The 22,267-nt window shown below is 45.6% G+C and overlaps 13 protein-coding genes across 16 annotated transcripts; 4 read left to right on the top strand and 9 right to left on the bottom strand.

Moving 5' to 3' along the window:
• Positions 1-23: 23 nt before the first annotated feature.
• LSM04_001740 (Zinc/iron permease) lies at positions 24-1,142 on the bottom strand (the record flags this gene model as incomplete). Its single annotated transcript, XM_067335022.1, has 1 exon — positions 24-1,142. One exon carries the CDS (start codon positions 1,140-1,142, stop codon positions 24-26), a length of 1,119 nt encoding a protein of 372 aa, XP_067193857.1.
• Positions 955-1,215, top strand: LSM04_000638 (uncharacterized protein; the record flags this gene model as incomplete). The annotated part of the gene is made up of 1 exon (XM_067335023.1): positions 955-1,215. The coding sequence occupies one exon, from the start codon at positions 955-957 to the stop codon at positions 1,213-1,215; it is 261 nt and encodes an 86-aa protein (XP_067193831.1).
• Positions 1,216-1,894: 679 nt separating this feature from the next.
• On the bottom strand, positions 1,895-3,013 carry LSM04_007125 (Zinc/iron permease; the record flags this gene model as incomplete). Its single annotated transcript, XM_067335021.1, has 1 exon — positions 1,895-3,013. One exon carries the CDS (start codon positions 3,011-3,013, stop codon positions 1,895-1,897), a length of 1,119 nt encoding a protein of 372 aa, XP_067193959.1.
• A 750-nt stretch (positions 3,014-3,763) lies between these two features.
• On the bottom strand, positions 3,764-4,882 carry LSM04_001451 (the record flags this gene model as incomplete). Of its 2 annotated transcripts, XM_067335019.1 has the most annotated exons (2): positions 3,835-3,868; positions 3,912-4,882. In XM_067335019.1, 2 exons carry the CDS (start codon positions 4,880-4,882, stop codon positions 3,835-3,837), a joined length of 1,005 nt encoding a protein of 334 aa, XP_067193848.1. The 2 variants fall into 2 exon arrangements, with proteins under 2 accessions (XP_067193849.1, XP_067193848.1); XM_067335020.1 differs by having other exon boundaries at positions 3,764-4,882.
• A 752-nt stretch (positions 4,883-5,634) lies between these two features.
• LSM04_001118 (Zinc/iron permease) lies at positions 5,635-6,753 on the bottom strand (the record flags this gene model as incomplete). The annotated part of the gene is made up of 1 exon (XM_067335018.1): positions 5,635-6,753. The coding sequence occupies one exon, from the start codon at positions 6,751-6,753 to the stop codon at positions 5,635-5,637; it is 1,119 nt and encodes a 372-aa protein (XP_067193840.1).
• LSM04_006235 (uncharacterized protein) lies at positions 6,406-6,699 on the top strand (the record flags this gene model as incomplete). The annotated part of the gene is made up of 1 exon (XM_067335017.1): positions 6,406-6,699. One exon carries the CDS (start codon positions 6,406-6,408, stop codon positions 6,697-6,699), a length of 294 nt encoding a protein of 97 aa, XP_067193942.1.
• A 751-nt stretch (positions 6,754-7,504) lies between the features above and the next one.
• LSM04_009398 lies at positions 7,505-8,633 on the bottom strand (the record flags this gene model as incomplete). Of its 2 annotated transcripts, none has more annotated exons than XM_067335015.1 (2): positions 7,505-7,609; positions 7,653-8,633. In XM_067335015.1, the coding sequence occupies 2 exons, from the start codon at positions 8,631-8,633 to the stop codon at positions 7,505-7,507; spliced, it is 1,086 nt and encodes a 361-aa protein (XP_067194008.1). The 2 variants fall into 2 exon arrangements, with proteins under 2 accessions (XP_067194008.1, XP_067194009.1); XM_067335016.1 differs by having other exon boundaries at positions 7,505-8,036; positions 8,155-8,633.
• A 1,746-nt stretch (positions 8,634-10,379) lies between these two features.
• On the bottom strand, positions 10,380-11,672 carry LSM04_009156 (Zinc/iron permease; the record flags this gene model as incomplete). Its single annotated transcript, XM_067335013.1, has 1 exon — positions 10,380-11,672. The coding sequence occupies one exon, from the start codon at positions 11,670-11,672 to the stop codon at positions 10,380-10,382; it is 1,293 nt and encodes a 430-aa protein (XP_067194000.1).
• A 1,170-nt stretch (positions 11,673-12,842) lies between these two features.
• LSM04_001952 (Zinc/iron permease) lies at positions 12,843-14,039 on the bottom strand (the record flags this gene model as incomplete). The annotated part of the gene is made up of 1 exon (XM_067335012.1): positions 12,843-14,039. The coding sequence occupies one exon, from the start codon at positions 14,037-14,039 to the stop codon at positions 12,843-12,845; it is 1,197 nt and encodes a 398-aa protein (XP_067193860.1).
• A 925-nt stretch (positions 14,040-14,964) lies between these two features.
• On the bottom strand, positions 14,965-17,019 carry LSM04_005001 (Xaa-Pro dipeptidyl-peptidase-like domain; the record flags this gene model as incomplete). The annotated part of the gene is made up of 1 exon (XM_067335011.1): positions 14,965-17,019. The coding sequence occupies one exon, from the start codon at positions 17,017-17,019 to the stop codon at positions 14,965-14,967; it is 2,055 nt and encodes a 684-aa protein (XP_067193910.1).
• A 325-nt stretch (positions 17,020-17,344) lies between these two features.
• LSM04_003010 (Transcription factor) lies at positions 17,345-19,825 on the bottom strand (the record flags this gene model as incomplete). Its single annotated transcript, XM_067335010.1, has 1 exon — positions 17,345-19,825. One exon carries the CDS (start codon positions 19,823-19,825, stop codon positions 17,345-17,347), a length of 2,481 nt encoding a protein of 826 aa, XP_067193882.1.
• A 289-nt stretch (positions 19,826-20,114) lies between these two features.
• Positions 20,115-21,164, top strand: LSM04_007722 (Endonuclease/exonuclease/phosphatase; the record flags this gene model as incomplete). Its single annotated transcript, XM_067335009.1, has 1 exon — positions 20,115-21,164. The coding sequence occupies one exon, from the start codon at positions 20,115-20,117 to the stop codon at positions 21,162-21,164; it is 1,050 nt and encodes a 349-aa protein (XP_067193973.1).
• Positions 21,165-21,166: 2 nt separating this feature from the next.
• On the top strand, positions 21,167-22,105 carry LSM04_005870 (uncharacterized protein; the record flags this gene model as incomplete). Of its 2 annotated transcripts, none has more annotated exons than XM_067335007.1 (2): positions 21,167-21,465; positions 21,652-22,105. In XM_067335007.1, the coding sequence occupies 2 exons, from the start codon at positions 21,167-21,169 to the stop codon at positions 22,103-22,105; spliced, it is 753 nt and encodes a 250-aa protein (XP_067193927.1). The 2 variants fall into 2 exon arrangements, with proteins under 2 accessions (XP_067193927.1, XP_067193928.1); XM_067335008.1 differs by lacking the exon at positions 21,167-21,465 and having other exon boundaries at positions 21,633-21,701; positions 21,764-22,105.
• Between the last annotated feature and the right edge of the window lie 162 nt (positions 22,106-22,267).

Genomic DNA, 22,267 nt, shown 5'->3' with positions numbered 1-22,267 from the left:
CGGAATGCAGTTTCTCGCATCGCCTACAGCCACTTCCCGATCCCCGCCATCACTCCAGCCCCTGCCCACAGCGCCAAGAACATCACAAACCGTTTCAGACCGCGGTACGCCGAATCCGCACCAGCGTGCTTCCGCAGGTCCGCCGGGAAATCGTTCAGCATGAGCACAAACGCCAGGTGCAGAAGAATACCACCGCATACTGCATCGAATATCGCCTGGAGCAACACAAACGTCGTCCCCGTTACCGAGACCTTCGACCCAACGACCGCGCCCACGCCAATCGCGGTGCCCAAGGGCGCAGACACGGAGAAGATTAGCGCCAGCAACAGCTCCAGCCAGGTGCGCAGCGGCGCATCCGCCAGTCGTGAGCCCAGTGCAAGTCCCTCGAACAGCTGGTGGAACGAGAGCGCCACAAGCAGCGCCTTGATGTCCCCGTTGCTCGTGATGCCCACTGTCAGCCCAATGAACACGCTGTGCAGCGTCACACCGAACTCCATGAACAGGGCTGAGGCGATACGCCGCGCTCCACCCTCCGCAACGAGGAGAACACCATGACTGTGGTGCCCGCCGCAACCCCCTTCGTCAGCACAAACAGACACACGTTCCTCACTTCCAGTGATGTTCTGCTTTTCAACAGGCTCCACTGGTGGGGCCGGGGCGCTGCCGCCGGCAAACATCAGGTCCAGCTGCATCTCCAACGCGTGCATCAGTACAGCCGCAATCATCGCAAACAAAAACGCGTACGCATCGTACGACTCCTGGAACGACACCGGCACACACGCCTCCTGAAATGCATGCGCAGCGTGGTTGATCATGTGGATCATCGCCACAGCCAACACGACACCTGTCGCCGCACACTTACCAAGGACAAACACGAACGGGTGTATCTTCAGCACTGGCACGTACTTCCCCGCAAGCGGGATGAACGTCCCAAGAAACGACACAACCAGCACAATGAAGATTGCCGCCACGTGCAACCCGACAGAGTACGGACCATCGGCGCCACCGCACCCACCGTGGCTGTGTCCGTGCTCGTGTCCGTGGTCATGCGAGTCGGGCACATCACACTGTTGCGCGGTCAGTTTTGACTCCAGTGAGGCATGCTGTGAAAGGAGCGCACTGCAATCTTCAGTGTTGTTCATTTGGTCGGTCAAGAATCTTTACCTTTCGAGTGTTTGGTGTGAGCCCTTGAGGCAGGTCTGTCTAACGTACTAGAATCCCACAAAGACTACCACAGCAAATAGGAAGGAAAACAAAAACCAATAGAGGAAAGAGAAGAAAGGAAAGAACAAGCGTGGAGAAGCTCCCAACAGCGACAATGGTGACCTCGCAGGTCAGAGCAACACACCACCAAGGCATCAGACAGATTGTGACCAAGGTTAAACTCCCTAATTCCTAGTAAAAGTTACGGAAAGAAGACCCAGTATGCAACACGCACCATGGCATCCCCGCTTCTTTACCCCTCACACCGGAGAAGCGCCTTTGGTTTTGCCCACCCACACCCATGGCGCTATTGCCCACATTTTTGCCCAGACGTGCTGCTGCCCCTGCAGGAAGAGAGAAACAGAGACAGAGAGAAAGGGAGAGGGAGGGCGGCGTACAAGATGCGGCCATCACCCAGCTCTATCGGGTGCCTAGCTCGGCATCACTGGAACCGCCCAGCACACATATCCCCAACTCCCCTCTTCTCCAATACACATACACACAAGCAATGGGACCAGCACGCACTTTGCATCCACTACATTCACACAGTTTCAATAAAAAAGGTTCGAAAAAAAAAAAACACGCATACAAAAGCACTGGCTCTCAAGCAAAAACCACCACAGGTTCAACACACACGAGAAGCACAACTCCTACGCACAGCGATGGAACGGAATGCAGTTTCTCGCATCGCCTACAGCCACTTCCCGATCCCCGCCATCACTCCAGCCCCTGCCCACAGCGCCAAGAACATCACAAACCGTTTCAGACCGCGGTACGCCGAATCCGCACCAGCGTGCTTCCGCAGGTCCGCCGGGAAATCGTTCAGCATGAGCACAAACGCCAGGTACAGAAGAATACCACCGCATACTGCATCGAATATCGCCTGGAGCAACACAAACGTCGTCCCCGTTACCGAGACCTTCGACCCAACGACCGCGCCCACGCCAATCGCGGTGCCCAAGGGCGCAGACACGGAGAAGATTAGCGCCAGCAACAGCTCCAGCCAGGTGCGCAGCGGCGCATCCGCCAGTCGTGAGCCCAGTGCAAGTCCCTCGAACAGCTGGTGGAACGAGAGCGCCACAAGCAGCGCCTTGATGTCCCCGTTGCTCGTGATGCCCACTGTCAGCCCAATGAACACGCTGTGCAGCGTCACACCGAACTCCATGAACAGGGCTGAGGCGATACGCCGCGCTCCACCCTCCGCAACGAGGAGAACACCATGACTGTGGTGCCCGCCGCAACCCCCTTCGTCAGCACAAACAGACACACGTTCCTCACTTCCAGTGATGTTCTGCTTTTCAACAGGCTCCACTGGTGGGGCCGGGGCGCTGCCGCCGGCAAACATCAGGTCCAGCTGCATCTCCAACGCGTGCATCAGTACAGCCGCAATCATCGCAAACAAAAACGCGTACGCATCGTACGACTCCTGGAACGACACCGGCACACACGCCTCCTGAAATGCATGCGCAGCGTGGTTGATCATGTGGATCATCGCCACAGCCAACACGACACCTGTCGCCGCACACTTACCAAGGACAAACACGAACGGGTGTATCTTCAGCACTGGCACGTACTTCCCCGCAAGCGGGATGAACGTCCCAAGAAACGACACAACCAGCACAATGAAGATTGCCGCCACGTGCAACCCGACAGAGTACGGACCATCGGCGCCACCGCACCCACCGTGGCTGTGTCCGTGCTCGTGTCCGTGGTCATGCGAGTCGGGCACATCACACTGTTGCGCGGTCAGTTTTGACTCCAGTGAGGCATGCTGTGAAAGGAGCGCACTGCAATCCTCAGTGTTGTTCATTTGGTCGGTCAAGAATCTTTACCTTTCGAGTGTTTGGTGTGAGCCCTTGAGGCAGGTCTGTCTAACGTACTAGAATCCCACAAAGACTACCACAGCAAATAGGAAGGAAAACAAAAACCAATAGAGGAAAGAGAAGAAAGGAAAGAACAAGCGTGGAGAAGCTCCCAACAGCGACAATGGTGACCTCGCAGGTCAGAGCAACACACCACCAAGGCATCAGACAGATTGTGACCAAGGTTAAACTCCCTAATTCCTAGTAAAAGTTACGGAAAGAAGACCCAGTATGCAACACGCACCATGGCATCCCCGCTTCTTTACCCCTCACACCGGAGAAGCGCCTTTGGTTTTGCCCACCCACACCCATGGCGCTATTGCCCACATTTTTGCCCAGACGTGCTGCTGCCCCTGCAGGAAGAGAGAAACAGAGACAGAGAGAAAGGGAGAGGGAGGGCGGCGTACAAGCTGCGGCCATCACCCAGCTCTATCGGGTGCCTAGCTCGGCATCACTGGAACCGCCCAGCACACATATCCCCAACTCCCCTCTTCTCCAATACACATACACACAAGCAATGGGACCAGCACGCACTTTGCATCCACTACATTCACACAGTTTCAATAAAAAGGTTCGAAAAAAAAAAACACGCATACAAAAGCACTGGCTCTCAAGCAAAAACCACCACAGGTTCAACACACACGAGAAGCACAACTCCTACGCACAGCGATGGAACGGAATGCAGTTTCTCGCATCGCCTACAGCCACTTCCCGATCCCCGCCATCACTCCAGCCCCTGCCCACAGCGCCAAGAACATCACAAACCGTTTCAGACCGCGGTACGCCGAATCCGCACCAGCGTGCTTCCGCAGGTCCGCCGGGAAATCGTTCAGCATGAGCACAAACGCCAGGTACAGAAGAATACCACCGCATACTGCATCGAATATCGCCTGGAGCAACACAAACGTCGTCCCCGTTACCGAGACCTTCGACCCAACGACCGCGCCCACGCCAATCGCGGTGCCCAAGGGCGCAGACACGGAGAAGATTAGCGCCAGCAACAGCTCCAGCCAGGTGCGCAGCGGCGCATCCGCCAGTCGTGAGCCCAGTGCAAGTCCCTCGAACAGCTGGTGGAACGAGAGCGCCACAAGCAGCGCCTTGATGTCCCCGTTGCTCGTGATGCCCACTGTCAGCCCAATGAACACGCTGTGCAGCGTCACACCGAACTCCATGAACAGGGCTGAGGCGATACGCCGCGCTCCACCCTCCGCAACGAGGAGAACACCATGACTGTGGTGCCCGCCGCAACCCCCTTCGTCAGCACAAACAGACACACGTTCCTCACTTCCAGTGATGTTCTGCTTTTCAACAGGCTCCACTGGTGGGGCCGGGGCGCTGCCGCCGGCAAACATCAGGTCCAGCTGCATCTCCAACGCGTGCATCAGTACAGCCGCAATCATCGCAAACAAAAACGCGTACGCATCGTACGACTCCTGGAACGACACCGGCACACACGCCTCCTGAAATGCATGCGCAGCGTGGTTGATCATGTGGATCATCGCCACAGCCAACACGACACCTGTCGCCGCACACTTACCAAGGACAAACACGAACGGGTGTATCTTCAGCACTGGCACGTACTTCCCCGCAAGCGGGATGAACGTCCCAAGAAACGACACAACCAGCACAATGAAGATTGCCGCCACGTGCAACCCGACAGAGTACGGACCATCGGCGCCACCGCACCCACCGTGGCTGTGTCCGTGCTCGTGTCCGTGGTCATGCGAGTCGGGCACATCACACTGTTGCGCGGTCAGTTTTGACTCCAGTGAGGCATGCTGTGAAAGGAGCGCACTGCAATCTTCAGTGTTGTTCATTTGGTCGGTCAAGAATCTTTACCTTTCGAGTGTTTGGTGTGAGCCCTTGAGGCAGGTCTGTCTAACGTACTAGAATCCCACAAAGACTACCACAGCAAATAGGAAGGAAAACAAAAACCAATAGAGGAAAGAGAAGAAAGGAAAGAACAAGCGTGGAGAAGCTCCCAACAGCGACAATGGTGACCTCGCAGGTCAGAGCAACACACCACCAAGGCATCAGACAGATTGTGACCAAGGTTAAACTCCCTAATTCCTAGTAAAAGTTACGGAAAGAAGACCCAGTATGCAACACGCACCATGGCATCCCCGCTTCTTTACCCCTCACACCGGAGAAGCGCCTTTGGTTTTGCCCACCCACACCCATGGCGCTATTGCCCACATTTTTGCCCAGACGTGCTGCTGCCCCTGCAGGAAGAGAGAAACAGAGACAGAGAGAAAGGGAGAGGGAGGGCGGCGTACAAGCTGCGGCCATCACCCAGCTCTATCGGGTGCCTAGCTCGGCATCACTGGAACCGCCCAGCACACATATCCCCAACTCCCCTCTTCTCCAATACACATACACACAAGCAATGGGACCAGCACGCACTTTGCATCCACTACATTCACACAGTTTCAATAAAAAAGGTTCGAAAAAAAAAAAACACGCATACAAAAGCACTGGCTCTCAAGCAAAAACCACCACAGGTTCAACACACACGAGAAGCACAACTCCTACGCACAGCGATGGAACGGAATGCAGTTTCTCGCATCGCCTACAGCCACTTCCCGATCCCCGCCATCACTCCAGCCCCTGCCCACAGCGCCAAGAACATCACAAACCGTTTCAGACCGCGGTACGCCGAATCCGCACCAGCGTGCTTCCGCAGGTCCGCCGGGAAATCGTTCAGCATGAGCACAAACGCCAGGTACAGAAGAATACCACCGCATACTGCATCGAATATCGCCTGGAGCAACACAAACGTCGTCCCCGTTACCGAGACCTTCGACCCAACGACCGCGCCCACGCCAATCGCGGTGCCCAAGGGCGCAGACACGGAGAAGATTAGCGCCAGCAACAGCTCCAGCCAGGTGCGCAGCGGCGCATCCGCCAGTCGTGAGCCCAGTGCAAGTCCCTCGAACAGCTGGTGGAACGAGAGCGCCACAAGCAGCGCCTTGATGTCCCCGTTGCTCGTGATGCCCACTGTCAGCCCAATGAACACGCTGTGCAGCGTCACACCGAACTCCATGAACAGGGCTGAGGCGATACGCCGCGCTCCACCCTCCGCAACGAGGAGAACACCATGACTGTGGTGCCCGCCGCAACCCCCTTCGTCAGCACAAACAGACACACGTTCCTCACTTCCAGTGATGTTCTGCTTTTCAACAGGCTCCACTGGTGGGGCCGGGGCGCTGCCGCCGGCAAACATCAGGTCCAGCTGCATCTCCAACGCGTGCATCAGTACAGCCGCAATCATCGCAAACAAAAACGCGTACGCATCGTACGACTCCTGGAACGACACCGGCACACACGCCTCCTGAAATGCATGCGCAGCGTGGTTGATCATGTGGATCATCGCCACAGCCAACACGACACCTGTCGCCGCACACTTACCAAGGACAAACACGAACGGGTGTATCTTCAGCACTGGCACGTACTTCCCCGCAAGCGGGATGAACGTCCCAAGAAACGACACAACCAGCACAATGAAGATTGCCGCCACGTGCAACCCGACAGAGTACGGACCATCGGCGCCACCGCACCCACCGTGGCTGTGTCCGTGCTCGTGTCCGTGGTCATGCGAGTCGGGCACATCACACTGTTGCGCGGTCAGTTTTGACTCCAGTGAGGCATGCTGTGAAAGGAGCGCACTGCAATCTTCAGTGTTGTTCATTTGGTCGGTCAAGAATCTTTACCTTTCGAGTGTTTGGTGTGAGCCCTTGAGGCAGGTCTGTCTAACGTACTAGAATCCCACAAAGACTACCACAGCAAATAGGAAGGAAAACAAAAACCAATAGAGGAAAGAGAAGAAAGGAAAGAACAAGCGTGGAGAAGCTCCCAACAGCGACAATGGTGACCTCGCAGGTCAGAGCAACACACCACCAAGGCATCAGACAGATTGTGACCAAGGTTAAACTCCCTAATTCCTAGTAAAAGTTACGGAAAGAAGACCCAGTATGCAACACGCACCATGGCATCCCCGCTTCTTTACCCCTCACACCGGAGAAGCGCCTTTGGTTTTGCCCACCCACACCCATGGCGCTATTGCCCACATTTTTTCCCAGACGTGCTGCTGCCCCTGCAGGAAGAGAGAAACAGAGACAGAGAGAAAGGGAGAGGGAGGGCGGCGTACAAGCTGCGGCCATCACCCAGCTCTATCGGGTGCCTAGCTCGGCATCACTGGAACCGCCCAGCACACATATCCCCAACTCCCCTCTTCTCCAATACACATACACACAAGCAATGGGACCAGCACGCACTTTGCATCCACTACATTCACACAGTTTCAATAAAAAGGTTCGAAAAAAAAAAAACACGCATACAAAAGCACTGGCTCTCAAGCAAAAACCACCACAGGTTCAACACACACGAGAAGCACAACTCCTACGCACAGCGATGGAACGGAATGCAGTTTCTCGCATCGCCTACAGCCACTTCCCGATCCCCGCCATCACTCCAGCCCCTGCCCACAGCGCCAAGAACATCACAAACCGTTTCAGACCGCGGTACGCCGAATCCGCACCAGCGTGCTTCCGCAGGTCCGCCGGGAAATCGTTCAGCATGAGCACAAACGCCAGGTACAGAAGAATACCACCGCATACTGCATCGAATATCGCCTGGAGCAACACAAACGTCGTCCCCGTTACCGAGACCTTCGACCCAACGACCGCGCCCACGCCAATCGCGGTGCCCAAGGGCGCAGACACGGAGAAGATTAGCGCCAGCAACAGCTCCAGCCAGGTGCGCAGCGGCGCATCCGCCAGTCGTGAGCCCAGTGCAAGTCCCTCGAACAGCTGGTGGAACGAGAGCGCCACAAGCAGCGCCTTGATGTCCCCGTTGCTCGTGATGCCCACTGTCAGCCCAATGAACACGCTGTGCAGCGTCACACCGAACTCCATGAACAGGGCTGAGGCGATACGCCGCGCTCCACCCTCCGCAACGAGGAGAACACCATGACTGTGGTGCCCGCCGCAACCCCTTCGTCAGCACAAACAGACACACGTTCCTCACTTCCAGTGATGTTCTGCTTTTCAACAGGCTCCACTGGTGGGGCCGGGCGCTGCCGCCGGCAAACATCAGGTCCAGCTGCATCTCCAACGCGTGCATCAGTACAGCCGCAATCATCGCAAACAAAAACGCGTACGCATCGTACGACTCCTGGAACGACACCGGCACACACGCCTCCTGAAATGCATGCGCAGCGTGGTTGATCATGTGGATCATCGCCACAGCCAACACGACACCTGTCGCCGCACACTTACCAAGGACAAACACGAACGGGTGTATCTTCAGCACTGGCACGTACTTCCCCGCAAGCGGGATGAACGTCCCAAGAAACGACACAACCAGCACAATGAAGATTGCCGCCACGTGCAACCCGACAGAGTACGGACCATCGGCGCCACCGCACCCACCGTGGCTGTGTCCGTGCTCGTGTCCGTGCTCGTGTCCGTGGTCATGCGAGTCGGGCACATCACACTGTTGCGCGGTCAGTTTTGACTCCAGTGAGGCATGCTGTGAAAGGAGCGCACTGCAATCTTCAGTGTTGTTCATTTGGTCGGTCAAGAATCTTTACCTTTCGAGTGTTTGGTGTGAGCCCTTGAGGCAGGTCTGTCTAACGTACTAGAATCCCACAAAGACTACCACAGCAAATAGGAAGGAAAACAAAAACCAATAGAGGAAACGTGGGTGGCGAAGTTTTTTTTAGTAGTAAAGGTTTGGTTTATGTTAACATTTTGTATATGGATGAAATTCCCTTATTGTTGAACGCAATTAGTTGCGAATCACCGAGAAAGTGAAAAGAAAGTATTTGCCCAAATATGATTTTAACACTGAAACTGTTCTTATTCTTGTATATTGGGGCATTTATTTTTCAGGTTGTAATAGTGAGACTCCATATATATATTAATTCTGGGGTCCAAAGGATTATCATTATTACTATTATTACTATTATTATCATTACTATTATTATTATCATTACTATTATTATTATTATTATTATTATTATTATTATTTTGTTCTTTGTATCTGTCAGAATTGCCCTAATTGCAGGGAAAATTATAGTTGACTTGTGGAATAGTTGTTTGAATAGCTTTTGTGACTGACTTTGATTTTTCATGGTGTCAACTACTGAGTTGGCTTGTGTGTAGATATAATTCTTTAGAGACGTGTATTATTACCGTTGTGTTTTTTTTTTTTTTGTGCTTTCCCAGAATGGTATATATTAACAAGTAAAATGAACCGTTGATAAAAAGTAGTTGTTTCTTTACTTCTTTCTTTTAGTTTGACGTGACCCTTTTTATTATTTAATTTTCTCATTCTCGTTGAGAATGAGATTGAATTTGGGAAAATAAACGAATGTGCTTTAAGAGGCTGGAAGATATTTCGTTATACCTTCAACATTTCTTTCCTTTTATTTGCAAAAAAAGATAGAAATCGTTTTATTGCTTTTTTCTCTTTTGCACTCGGTGCAAACTGATTTTTTGTGTTTATTTTCCATTTTTTATACGTATTTTAATACGCACTTTTTTTTGTTTTGTTTTCGGTGCTTATACCCATATTCAAGCGTTCCCATCTTTTCTTATATATATATTGTTGTTTTTTTCAGCGTTTTTCTCTTTTTTACCCCTATTACTGTTTGCTATTTACAGTATAGCAGTGAGACCCATAATAACAATAAAATTAAAAGAAAAAAACAGGGGATAAATAGGATGATGACACATGTAGTTTACGTTAATTCGTTTATCAGCGTATAATTCCCTACCCTATAATGGCAACTCCAAAGAAAATTATAAACGCCCCGAGATAACAAGAAAGAAGAATAAGGTATAGCAGTAAGAGAACAGCCCAAGAAAAACATCCTTTTTTAATATAGTACTCTTATCCACATTATTATACCCACCCTCATAAACGCACACACAATATATATTCTGTTCTGTATATAATCGTGTTTCCCGTTTCAAGACTGAGCATTAGCATAGTGTGATGAAAAAAAAAAAACCCTTCTGGCGATTTGCATGGTATCCTCGCTTGCCTTTTGCACGCCAACAACATAATTTTTGCATTCTTTTCCATTCTCACTCCCTCTGTCGTTCTCTCTGTTTCACTTCTTTACAACCCATATTCCAGTTGATTTTTAAATTCGTTCCAATTCGATATTATCTCCTTTCCCCTATCTTTTTTTTTTTACTTTTCCTCTTTTTCACACTTCACTTCTTCCCCTTCTCTTACCTTAATTGATCTCCCTCTTCTTTTCTTGCTTCCTATACATCACTGTTCCGTTTTTCTTTATTTTTTTCTCTACGCCCACTTTCCCAGTATTGTCATAATGCCTGCGCCAAGCGAGAGTGCAATATACATGGCACAAAGCTTCCACACACGATATGTCGCCGTTGGCCCGGCAAAGGCACGCAAGTCCTCAGGAAAGTCATTGAGAAGTAACGTAAAGCCCAAATAGAGCAGAATTCCACCGCAAATAGAGTCCGTCACCGCCTGCAGTGTCATAAAGGTAGACCCCGTCATGGATATACTCGTCCCATTCACTACCACCACACCAATCACTGTGCCAACTGGTACAGAAAGGGCGTAGATGAGAACCAGCAGTACTTCCATGGAAACTTGCATCGTGGCATCCGCCAGTCGTGCGCCGAGTGCGAGGCCTTCAAAGATTTGATGAAATGATAACGCCACAAGTAGGGCGCGTGTTTCCACGTCATTAGCGATGCCAACTGAGACGCCGAGAAAAACACTGTGCAGCGCTAGGCCGAATTCCATGAATATGGCAGATGCGATACGCCGGACACTGTCAAGACGTGCTGTAGCCAATCCACCGTGGTTGTGGCCACCAGCCGCAGCAACCGCTCCGTTATTATTATTATTATTATTATTATTATTATTATTATTATTATTATTATTATTATTATTATTATTATTATTACTATTATTATTATTATTATTATTAGTAGTAGTAGTAGTAGTAGTAGTAGTAGTAGTATTAGTAGTATCAGTCCCATTAGTACTATCAGTAGTGACAGTTCCCGGCAGTCGTGTTCCTCCCTCTTCCACGGCGGGATCACTGTGTTCATACTCCGTCGGTAAAGTCCTGTCAATATCCCGCTTTACCCATCCCTCGAGTATAGAGTCCGTCTGAATATCCAGCATATGCATAAGCATTGCAGAAACCATGGCAAGCAGAAGTGAATAGGCATCAAATGTCTCTTTTAGCACAGATGGCACGCAATCCTTCAGGAATCCAAGCATACCGTGGCTAAGCATATGAACCATAGCAACAGACATAACGACACCAGAAGATAGACACTTACCAAGTATAATAGCAAAAGGATGCATGCGAAGTGCCGGTACATACTTCCCAAGAAGTGGAAGTACTGTTCCAATAATGGAGGCAATCAAAATAACAAAAATAGCCACAATGTGTAGTGACACAGTGTAGTCTCCTCCAGCGACGGCACAAGAATGTAGACTACCTCCAGTACTGTACGGCGGTGTACGTGAACATTTCTCTTTATTTATTTCCTCAAAGAGTGCGGTGTACTGCGAGGAAAGTGCATTGCATGTTTCAGTGATGTTCGTCATATTGAAATATCGTCGCCCGTACGAAATATAAAAGTAAAAAAAAAATAATATGATAATAAAACGCAATTCGCCAAAGCCCTTTCTTTTTCTTTTCGTGTGTGTGTTTGTTTGTTTTATTATTTCAGATTTAATAAAAAATAAATAAAAAATGAGAAAAAGAAAAACACTGTTTACTAAAGATATTAATACCAGTTGTAAAAATAAAAATATAATAGTTAAGTCCATATAGTTTGCTATTTTTCTTTTATCATTTTTCTTTTCGTCTTCTCTCCCCTTTTATTAGTTTATACCCAATGAGGGCAAACGATTTATTAAATATTAAGGAAAACTATTTGGAAAAATCTTTATTGATACTTCTATGTACGGTTTATTTCCTTATTTGCCATTCAACGAAGTCCAGAAACGAGGGGAATAGCAAGTGAGTTCTTCTCGTACTACCAGACTACGCTCTACTCACTTTACCTGCGAGATGCCTTCGCAACCTTTCCTTTAACTGGCACCTTCACACATAGAAACCCAAAATAATGATAATATCAATCGTAATAATAATAATAATAATAATAATAATAATAATAATAATAATAATAATAATAATAATAATAATAATAATAATAATAATAATAATATATAACTACATCTACAAACACCTCATACTAACAAATAGCCCCTATTGTTCTTTTTTTTTTATCGCTTCTGTGTTATTTCCTCTTTTACGTGTATTCCACCTCCTTTTTCCCTCTTTTTTCTTGTTCTTTTTTAGCTCATTAAACTCTGCTCGATCGGTTTTTTTTTTTAGATTATTCTATCAACGGCACTATGTTTTTCATTGTCTTTTTTTTTCTTTTCCAGTTGCGATTATATGTGTCATACATACAGTTACATCCCACAAATGCAATGTGCTTAACAGAGAAAATCTCACAAAATATGTATACCGCTTACAAAAATATGTTGAAAACCACTCAAAGTATCGTTGCAGTTGCATTTATCATATTTCTCATCTTATTAAAAATATCAACAACCGATTCGTAATGGGTTCCCACACACCACACACCCAGAAAAAATAAAACAAAAGAGAGAAAAAAGAAAGAAAAAAAAGGAGAACAACAACATTAAGGAACAGCAGCACTAGATGTAAATCACACAAACATATATATATATATATATATATTACTAGTGCCAGTTTGCAAGTACTGCCATAATGGCGGCTCCTGCCCACAGTGCGACAAACATCGCCAAACACTTCCATCCACGATGTGCTGTCTTTAAACCCGCATGTCTACGCAGATCTGCTGGGAAATCATTCAACAAGAGTCCAAATCCCAAGTAAAGTAATATACCCCCACCAATGGCATTCACAATAGCCTGCAGTACCACAAAGACGGGTCCAGTAACCGACACAGTAGATCCCTGGATAGTAATAAGACCAATCGCCGTGCCAACAGGGACGGAAAATGAAAAGACGAGAGTTAGTAATAACTCCACACCGGAGTGCATGGATGCCTCTGCAAGTCTTGAACCAAGTGCAAGTCCTTCAAACAGTTGATGGAAAGATAGTGCCACAAGTAATGTCTTTGTACTTGAGTCATCTGTAATTCCCACCGAGATACCCAGGAATACACTATGTAGTGTTAAACCGAATTCCATCAGAACTGCAGCAGCCACACGACGTGCCCCAGTCAATCGAGTTACAGTACCAACGCCAGTTCCCTGACAACATCCTCTAAGCTCACACATGGATGTAGGATCAGTACAACAACCTTCCATATTACATGCAGATGTTCTTTGTTTGTTTTTTATATCACTCCCATTTGCATCCACAACTTCAGAAGCGGTTCCCCTGCTTTCACTTTCAGTTGCCCATTTTTCAAGTAATATATCCATTAAAATATCGATCATATGCATTAACATGGCTGCAATCATGGCAAACAATAATGCGTATGCATCATATGTACTGCTTTTAAGTGCTGTTGGTACACAATTCTCTTGAAAGCTGTGTAAACTGTGATTTAACATGGTGAGTAAAGAAACAGCCATAACCACACCTGTAGAGACACACTTTGCAAGTACAACAGCAAACATGTTCATACGAAGGGCAGGCACATACTTTCCAGCAAGTGGCATAATAGTCCCCAAAAAGGATGCGGCCAAAAGAATAAATATAGCGGCAACATGCAAAGGAACAGAATATGCACCGTGAGTGGCATTGCAACCCCCATGATGTTCATGTCCACCGTGTCCATTACTGCTGTGGTCATGTGGATCCATCGTGAGACACGGTGTGCCGTTTGCATCCACCATAGTGGATAGCTTTGTGAGGAGACTACTGCAAGTGTCATCATGCGTACCATGATGGAAGGAGTCGTCCATTGTGTGATTTGCTCTCTTTAGTATCGTTTTATTATTTTTTTTTACTTTTCTACTTTTTTAATTCCTGTTCTCTGTAAAAAAAAAAAGGAACGATTTTATTTTTTATTGTTTTTTTTGTTTTTTTTTTTTGTCAACAGAGGTCCTTTTTTTGTGTGCCTGTAGTTGTTTTACAAGAAAGAAAAAAAGAATCTTGCTTCAGTCTCCTTTTTTTTTTTCTTTGGTGCGGGTTTGTGTGTATGTGTGCTTTTTTTTCTGCAGAGAGAAGAAAGATTTAAAGAAGACAAAAGCAAATGGAGAAAAGAAAAGAAAGAAACCTCATGTAATAGAAGAAAAAGAAGAAGAATACCATATATATATATATATATATATATATATATATATATATATATATATATATATATATATATATCCCTGTTGAGTCCAGTTTACGATAAACTCAAATTAAGAGAAGGGAAATTACCCTTTCATTCCTCCAAAAAGAGAGAAATTGAAAAAGAAAAAGATTCTTAAAGCCCCCCATGTATATTTTTTTTTATTTTTTGGGAGCATAAAAGGAAAAAAAAACAAGAACAGAGTAGAGATGAACCAAACAGCAAAAGCTCCATCCCCATTACCTTATCACAAGCGAGAGAAAAATAAAAATAAAAACGTTCAAAAGAAATTCCTTTTTCCTTTTTATGATTTACCTTCAAAAACGATACGCAGTTTTCATTATTGAAGAAAAAAAATAAACCGCAGAAGCAACGCATAGGAAGGGAGAATCAATCTTATTTACACAAATTGTGCATAACTATTTTACTACAGCCATTTTCTTTTTTTTCTACTTGTTTCAACTTAACCCATACGCTTTCAATTTTTATTCCATTTATCATTCTTTCTTTTTCTTCCTCCGCTTTCATTCTTGTTTTTTTTTTCTTTTTGTAACTTAAAAAGAATCTCGATAAACACGACGATACCAATTCTTTTCAAAAACAAGTTCATTATTCATCCTTGCTTTAATCTCTGCATGTATATGAAGATAATCCGCATCACATGTCTGCCGGGTGTTAATATCAATATCTGCCACCCATCCAGGACGTCCCATTTTCATTTTCTGTGTAATACTGTAATATGCGGAAAGTGGATCCTTATTAGAAAGCCGCAATTCCCGTCTTAAGTTGTGCTCTACTGTGGTATCAATTTCATCAAAACGGTATACACCCTCGCCAAACACACCACCCACACCATCTGTAATACACGTCCACTCATCTGTTGTGATATCGTACGATATGCTGCGGTTTACAAAGCCTTGTTTTAGTAAAGTAATTGGTGTGGGAGCGGCTGTTTCCGGCTGTGGATTGGGGCCGGATGTGATATTGGCATTAACAAGTACCGGTATAGATAATCTCGCCGAGTCAAGGTCCAATCTTAGTGTATTGATCTCAGGAGAAACCCAGAACATTGGCCAAAAACTGTTTGCCAGAGAAAGGCGTATTCGGTGTCCTTTAGGAAAACGATAACCACAGTAATCTAGTTTAACAGATGTCAATACTTCTTTCCCTTCCTCTAAGTATATGATTTCTTTATTATCCATAGAGAGTACCAGGTTCTTTGTACCAAATGAAATACGTCGAACCTCACCATTTGGTGCGACATCACTTAGTTGAGCAAATAACATTGCTTTAGATTTATCACAAGTGAGTTTTACTGTAAATGTAGGGCTTCCTAATATTTCTACATCCTGTTTTAGTACAGGACCATCAAACACCATAGCAAGACCATCATCTATGCGTTGATCAGCAGGGCTTTCACCCGAAACGCCAGCTCCCATCCATTCACCTGAAAGTAAACCATGATTTAAAGGTGTTTTAAGTAAAACATACCTAGATTCTCTATTTACAGTATCATCATTGGTATCTAATAACCGGCCATGATCAATTAACATTGTCTGCACCTTACACTGAGAATGAATGGATGGAGGTAAAGAGACCCAATGACCCTCACTTACAGGGTGATGAACATTAGGTGGCATATAATGTTCAATCCAAACTTGTAACGATTTTTCAGATTTCCCATCATCATCATCATTTGTTTTATTTTTTAACCATTTATCCCACCAGTTAAGAGATTCCTGTAAGAAACCAATAGCCGGTTGTGGAATCCCATCTTGTGGATAAATATGTGCCCAAGGTCCTACAATACCTTTCACTGGACAATTTATATGTGAAAGTAATGTAAAAACACAGTTCGTATACGAATCTGCCCATCCACTTACTGCCATTACAGGAATATTAATAGAATCATAATTCTCACAAACAGATCCATGCATCCAGTATTTATCATATGTTTGATGTTCTGTCCAATCTGCAATATTTAAGGGCATATTTTCCAAACGATGAAGCCACATATCTTTCCAGCACTCTCCGACAATAAAAGGATCTACCGGACGTGATTGATAGGCCAACATGATGGAACCCCACCAAAAATTATCATTAAGGAGACAACCACCTTTCCAGTGAATATCACTTGTAAAACGATTATCTGCAAAACAAACTGTTATAATAGCATCCAGTCCTACTGGACGACGCACCGCCACTTGAAGTGAATTAAATCCTCCCCAAGATTTTCCCATCATACCAACTCGACCATTACACCATACTTGACTCTTTATCCATTCAATAACTTCAATAGCATCATCTTGCTCTTGAAGAAGGTATTCATCCTGTAAGAGACCATCCGATTCACCACTTCCACGCATATCTACACGAACACAAGCATATCCATGACCTGCAAAGTAACCATGCATAGGCTCATCACGAGTCCTCGTTCCATCTCGTTTGCGATATGGAATATATTCTAATATAGCAGGACGTGGTATATTATCTGATGGGAGCCATAGGCGGCATGAGAGACGGGTGCCATCACTCAATGGTATCCATTCATTTTCAATCACTTTGACTGTATGTGGAAGTTTATGAACAAAACGCTTTTGCATCGTCATCCTTCGCTTTCTCTTTGTTTTTTAATTGCTTTTTTTATTCATATTGTATTCTATTTATGGAAACAAGGATTTAAAAAAAAAAGAACAGATAGAGAGATAGAGAAAGAAAAAGAAAGTAGTTAATGAACAAAAACAAAAAAAAAATATTAACTGGGAATTGATTAATAATACACAATGTGTACCATTTTAATAAGTATTAAAGTAATATGTGTTCCAATGCATCTACAGATTGTCAACTCCATCTCCCCCTCCCACACCTTTTTTTCCCTCTCACTCAAAAAAAAAAAAAAGAAAGAGAGAGAGATACAAATTATTACGGTGGTACTCAGTGATCTTCATAGATGCCTAAATTCTTCATGATTCTAGAGAGAACAACCTTATCTTCAATTACACGATAATGATGCAAATGTGTATAAAGGTTAGCATGACCTTTAACTGTTTTCCTAAGTTCCATTGTGTATCGAACAATATTCCGCATAGGAACAATTGCCTTTACGGACCTTCCATCTTCTTGAATATCCACTGTAATAGCCTTTCGCTCATTTAACGAGCTTACAAGTGCCCCAATATAGGTCGGCTCTGTCAAGTGAACTTCCACCTCCATCATCGGCTCCAGTGCAGCTAGGTGCGATTTGGGAACAGAACGTAATAACTCCAACACAAGTGAACGGGCTGCTTGTGCGAGTGGTCGTTCTGTTAATTGCGTACTACTGAGTTTTCGAAGTCCTGTCAATATAAATTGTACACCGTGTAGAGGAAGACCAGCGAGGGGTCCAAGATGAGAACATTCGGCAACGGCCTTGCTAAATACTTCTGTAAGGAGTCGCAGTTCCTCTTTAGCATTACGGTGATAATCCTCTACACATCGACGGCGATCACCGTGTTGTTGATGTGATGATGATGATGATGTGGAATTAGAAAGAAACTGTGAGGCGAAATCGGAATCGATGATAAAACTGCAATTTTGACGCGGTGTACATGAGTCATCCGCCTCTAGTAGTGGTCGTAGGACAAGTGAACACTCTATATAAGGGAGTTCATTATAGGATCCTACTTTTTGGGATAATTCCACAGTTTCTCTAATAATTTCACGATACTCTATAATAGCACGTAATAAACGACACTTTAGCTGATATTCATGTTCTAATCGTGACATGACAATTTCAAGATGGAGTTCTCCCATTCCACTGATTACCATTTGTCCAAAATCATTCTTGTGGACGCATAAACTTGGATCTTCAAAACTCAATTCCTGTAATGCATTTTCTAGAAAAGGAATCTGTTGTTTTGTAGCAGCTTCAATAGAAAAGGAAATAACAGGTAGTGGGGCATCAATACCTTCAAGTGTAAAAACTTCTTTTGAAGCATCTTTTGCATTAAAATGTACATGCTTGGGAGAATGAAAAAGAGTAGCACCTGTTGTTGTATGCTGCATAAAAGCAGCTCCAATTTCTCCTGCTATAAGTTGTGGAACCTCCACTTGATGATTGGCATGCATAACATATAATTTTTCAATATTTTCATGACGATTATTGGTATTATTTATAAGTGTCATTTTTGGAGTTAACTTTCCACTATATATTCGAAAAAATACTAAAGGTTGACGTTGACCTTTAGGACCTATAGCATGTGTTACTTTAAACGCCAATGCCAAGAATGGAACATTATGAAGAGCTGAAGCTGGTGGAAGTGGTACAACTTCCTTATCACGTGTATAACCTGTAAGTAGTCGATCTACAGGAGATGGCAAATAGTATGCAATAGCATCTAATAATGGTTGTACTCCTTGATCTCGTCTAGAGGCCCCGCAAAGTACTGGCATAAGAGGTCTTTCAACGTCTTGCCTTAATGTTTGTCGACGAATAGCTGCACGTAGTACATCACACGGGATAATACTCTCTGCCTTTTCCTCATCCCCGTCTGCTTGATCAAGTGCAGTAATAACCGCATCCGATAAAGCATCATCAAGTGTTGTTAATGTAGAAAAGAGAGCATGTCGTGCAATGAGTGCGGCCTTTACAATGTGATCGGGTTCGCTTTTCGCTACACGTAAATCCTTTACTTCCATTTCTGCTCCGTGTTTACCGTTAAATCGATATGTTCGCATCTCCACCACATCCACCACCCCTTCAAAGCCTCCATCCTCTGAGGTGAGGGGAATTTGTAGTAGTAGCGGCTCCACCTCTAACTTTGTTCGAATAGACGCCACAGACATTTGAAAATTGGCGTTATATTTATCCATTTTATTTAAAAATCCAATAACGGGTGTACCAAACTTTTTGCTTTGCCGCAATACCGTATGGCTCTGTGCCTGAACCCCGGCGGAGGCATCGAAGAGGGCCACCACCCCATCCACCACCCGCATAGCCCGCTCCACCTCCACCGTAAAGTCCACGTGCCCTGGTGTGTCGATGAGGTGAATGGCGTGTCCCTGCCACTGTAGAGATACGGCGGCGGACTGAATCGTAATACCGCGATCCATCTCCTCCTTCATGAAGTCTGTCGTGGTAGTTCCACTATCCACATCCCCCACTCGCTTAACAACACCGGCGTAGAAAAGCATACGCTCTGTGGTGGTGGTCTTGCCAGCATCAATGTGCGCCACCACACCTATATTACGCATACGCGCTATGGATGCCTCTAACGCCTCACCCTTTCCATCAAATGAAGTTTTTTTTATTGTTGTTGTTGTATGTGGGGAATATAGGAATGTAGAGCACGTTAACTGTCGCACTATCACTCTGGTTGTGCAATGCCATAGTGGGACTTTCCGATGCCAGTGTAATGAAACATATTGTCGAATCATATCAATCAGTGGAGAGAAAGAGGGAGAAGGGAGATGAACCTGTACATGGTTAATTAATGTTTATAAAGAAGAAATGAGAGAGAAAAACAAAATAAATAAATAAATAAAAGGAACAAGAAAAAATATGTTAAAATAAATTAAAATAATTCTACAGAGCGAGAAGAAAAAAATAAAAAAAAAAACAAAAATAATAATATTACAAGGGATGGTAGCAGCCGCCTAGCTTTCAGGGTCGGCAGGGGCATTTGATGGAACCTTCTTCGGGTTACCCCCGCGTGGTGTACCTTTTATGGTATACATTCTGAATGCCATCAGCGCTCACCTGCGCCATCCCAATCGACTGCGTGCAATGTCCAATGTACAGCGTCAAAAGCTCTTGTTAAGTGGTGATATTGAGCAGAATCCTGGCCCTATTACAGTACTTCAGTTAAACGTTCAATCGCTCACGCCGACTAAACTCGCTTCCCTACTGGCAAAGGGTGCGGATGTTCTTGTTCTACAAGAAATCTGGAAAAACACAAAGCAACTTTCTGCCTTAAAAACAGACCCATATGTTGCGTATGCATATACGCGAGAGATCAGAGGTGGGGGTGTCTTTATTCTTGTAAAGAAAACACTAAAGTTACACCTTGTACACTTTCGCACTTCTACCCATGAATCAAACGTTGAAGCTGTACTTGTAGAAGTTGCAATTGCAAAAGATACATCGATATATATTGCAAGTGTGTATTTACCTCCACCAGTAGTTGCCACATGTACTATGAAAAACTTGGTAGCTTCAGTTCCGCCATCCTCTCCTTTCCTGTTATGTGGTGATTTCAATCTTCATTATCATCACTGGGAACCATACATGGAAGAAACACCATCGGCTGAAGCACAAGAGTTCCTATATCTTACATCAGATGCAAATCTCTCCATAATTAATACACCGGGAGAGTTTACGTTTGCTCGAAGAGTTGCGGAACGCTCATTCATAGATCTAGCTTTTCAACGCCTTTTCGACGTGGAAAGCTGGGCTACAGCTGTTACCATCCACAGTGATCACTGCTTGATATCGTATACCTTGAAGACTTCACACCGCGTTGACATCCCCCAGCTGCACCATCGACACGTCGTTATTTCCATAGATGGGGCAATTGCCGCCGGGCAGCCTTTTCAGCCGAATTCGACTCCCAGCTCACACAATTTGACCGACAAAACATCTCACGCAATATTAAGGATTTCACGAAATGCGTCCAAACCGCGCTGCGGCACCATTGCCCTCGCGGGATATTTAAGGAAGGTCCCACCGTTTGGGGGAAAGAGATTGCAAAGGCCGAACATAACGCGAACCTTCTGAAAATGCCTTATCTCAATTTACCGATTTTGGAGAACCTAACGGAGATGGAAGAGGCAACCCGAAGTTGCCTAGAGGCGATAAGGTTCAAGCCCACTCAAAAGTTTCATCACCGACTCAGCAAGCTAAACCCTGGCGAACATCTCTTCTGGAAGCACATATCATCTTGCCAATGGGCCACCCATTCCTCTGCAAAATCTAGTATTTTAAGTGTGGGTAAGAAACAGCTTAGTACCTCGCGTCAAACGGCGAACGCACTGAATCGCCATTTTTTCCCCACCTCTTCAAGGAACAAACCGCATAGGTTTTCTAGAAGGCGACATGAAAGAGGCCAACAGAGACCCTCTTCTTCTTCTCTCTTTCTTTAGGTTTTTTTCCCACTCTATAGGTACACAGAGTTCTTTTTTCACATCTGATGCTGACTTTATTCCCACTTCATCTTATTCTTCCCCTTTTGATGCCCCTTTTCGCATGACCGAATTGCTTGCAGCGCTACGAGATGCCCCATTGGCAAGGCGCCTGGAACTGATAAAATATCCAGTGAGCCTCCCCACCATTTGTCCAATAATGGTAGAAAATCCGTCTTGAATTGCATAAATCAGAGTTGGCAAACTGGAATTATACCTGCTCAATGTCCAAATGCGACCGTCATCCCGCCATTGAAACCAGGTAAGGCAACGGAAAATCCTGGTGCGTATCGCCCTATCAGCCTTACATCGATATTATGTAAGGTGGCAGAAAAGATGGTTCTTCAGCGATTATTATGGGTTTGGAAACCCCACCCACATCAATATGCATACAGACTTATGCACACCACAGCTATGCAACGTGCTCATCTAGTAGACACTGTTGAGCAAATCGAAGTGAATATTTTGACGTTCGCCTTAATAAACAGCATACCGATGAAACGCAAATACATTATCGACGACATCGTACGCTATTAATACTGACTGATTTTAATCGTGCCTTTAACTCAATCAATCACCTTGTACTCAGTGAACGGCTTTCCCACATTCCCTGGGACAAACTGTAGAAGGTGGCTCGGAAATTTATTGTGTGATAGATTCGCGCGGAGAAGACTCAGAAACGCGAAGAGCAAGAAAAGA

The sequence above is a fragment of the Trypanosoma melophagium genome, assembly GCF_022059095.1.
Source record: "Trypanosoma melophagium isolate St. Kilda chromosome Unknown ctg14segment1, whole genome shotgun sequence".
Lineage (NCBI taxonomy): Eukaryota > Euglenozoa > Kinetoplastea > Trypanosomatida > Trypanosomatidae > Trypanosoma > Trypanosoma melophagium.
This window is presented reverse-complemented; position numbering and strand designations above follow the sequence as displayed.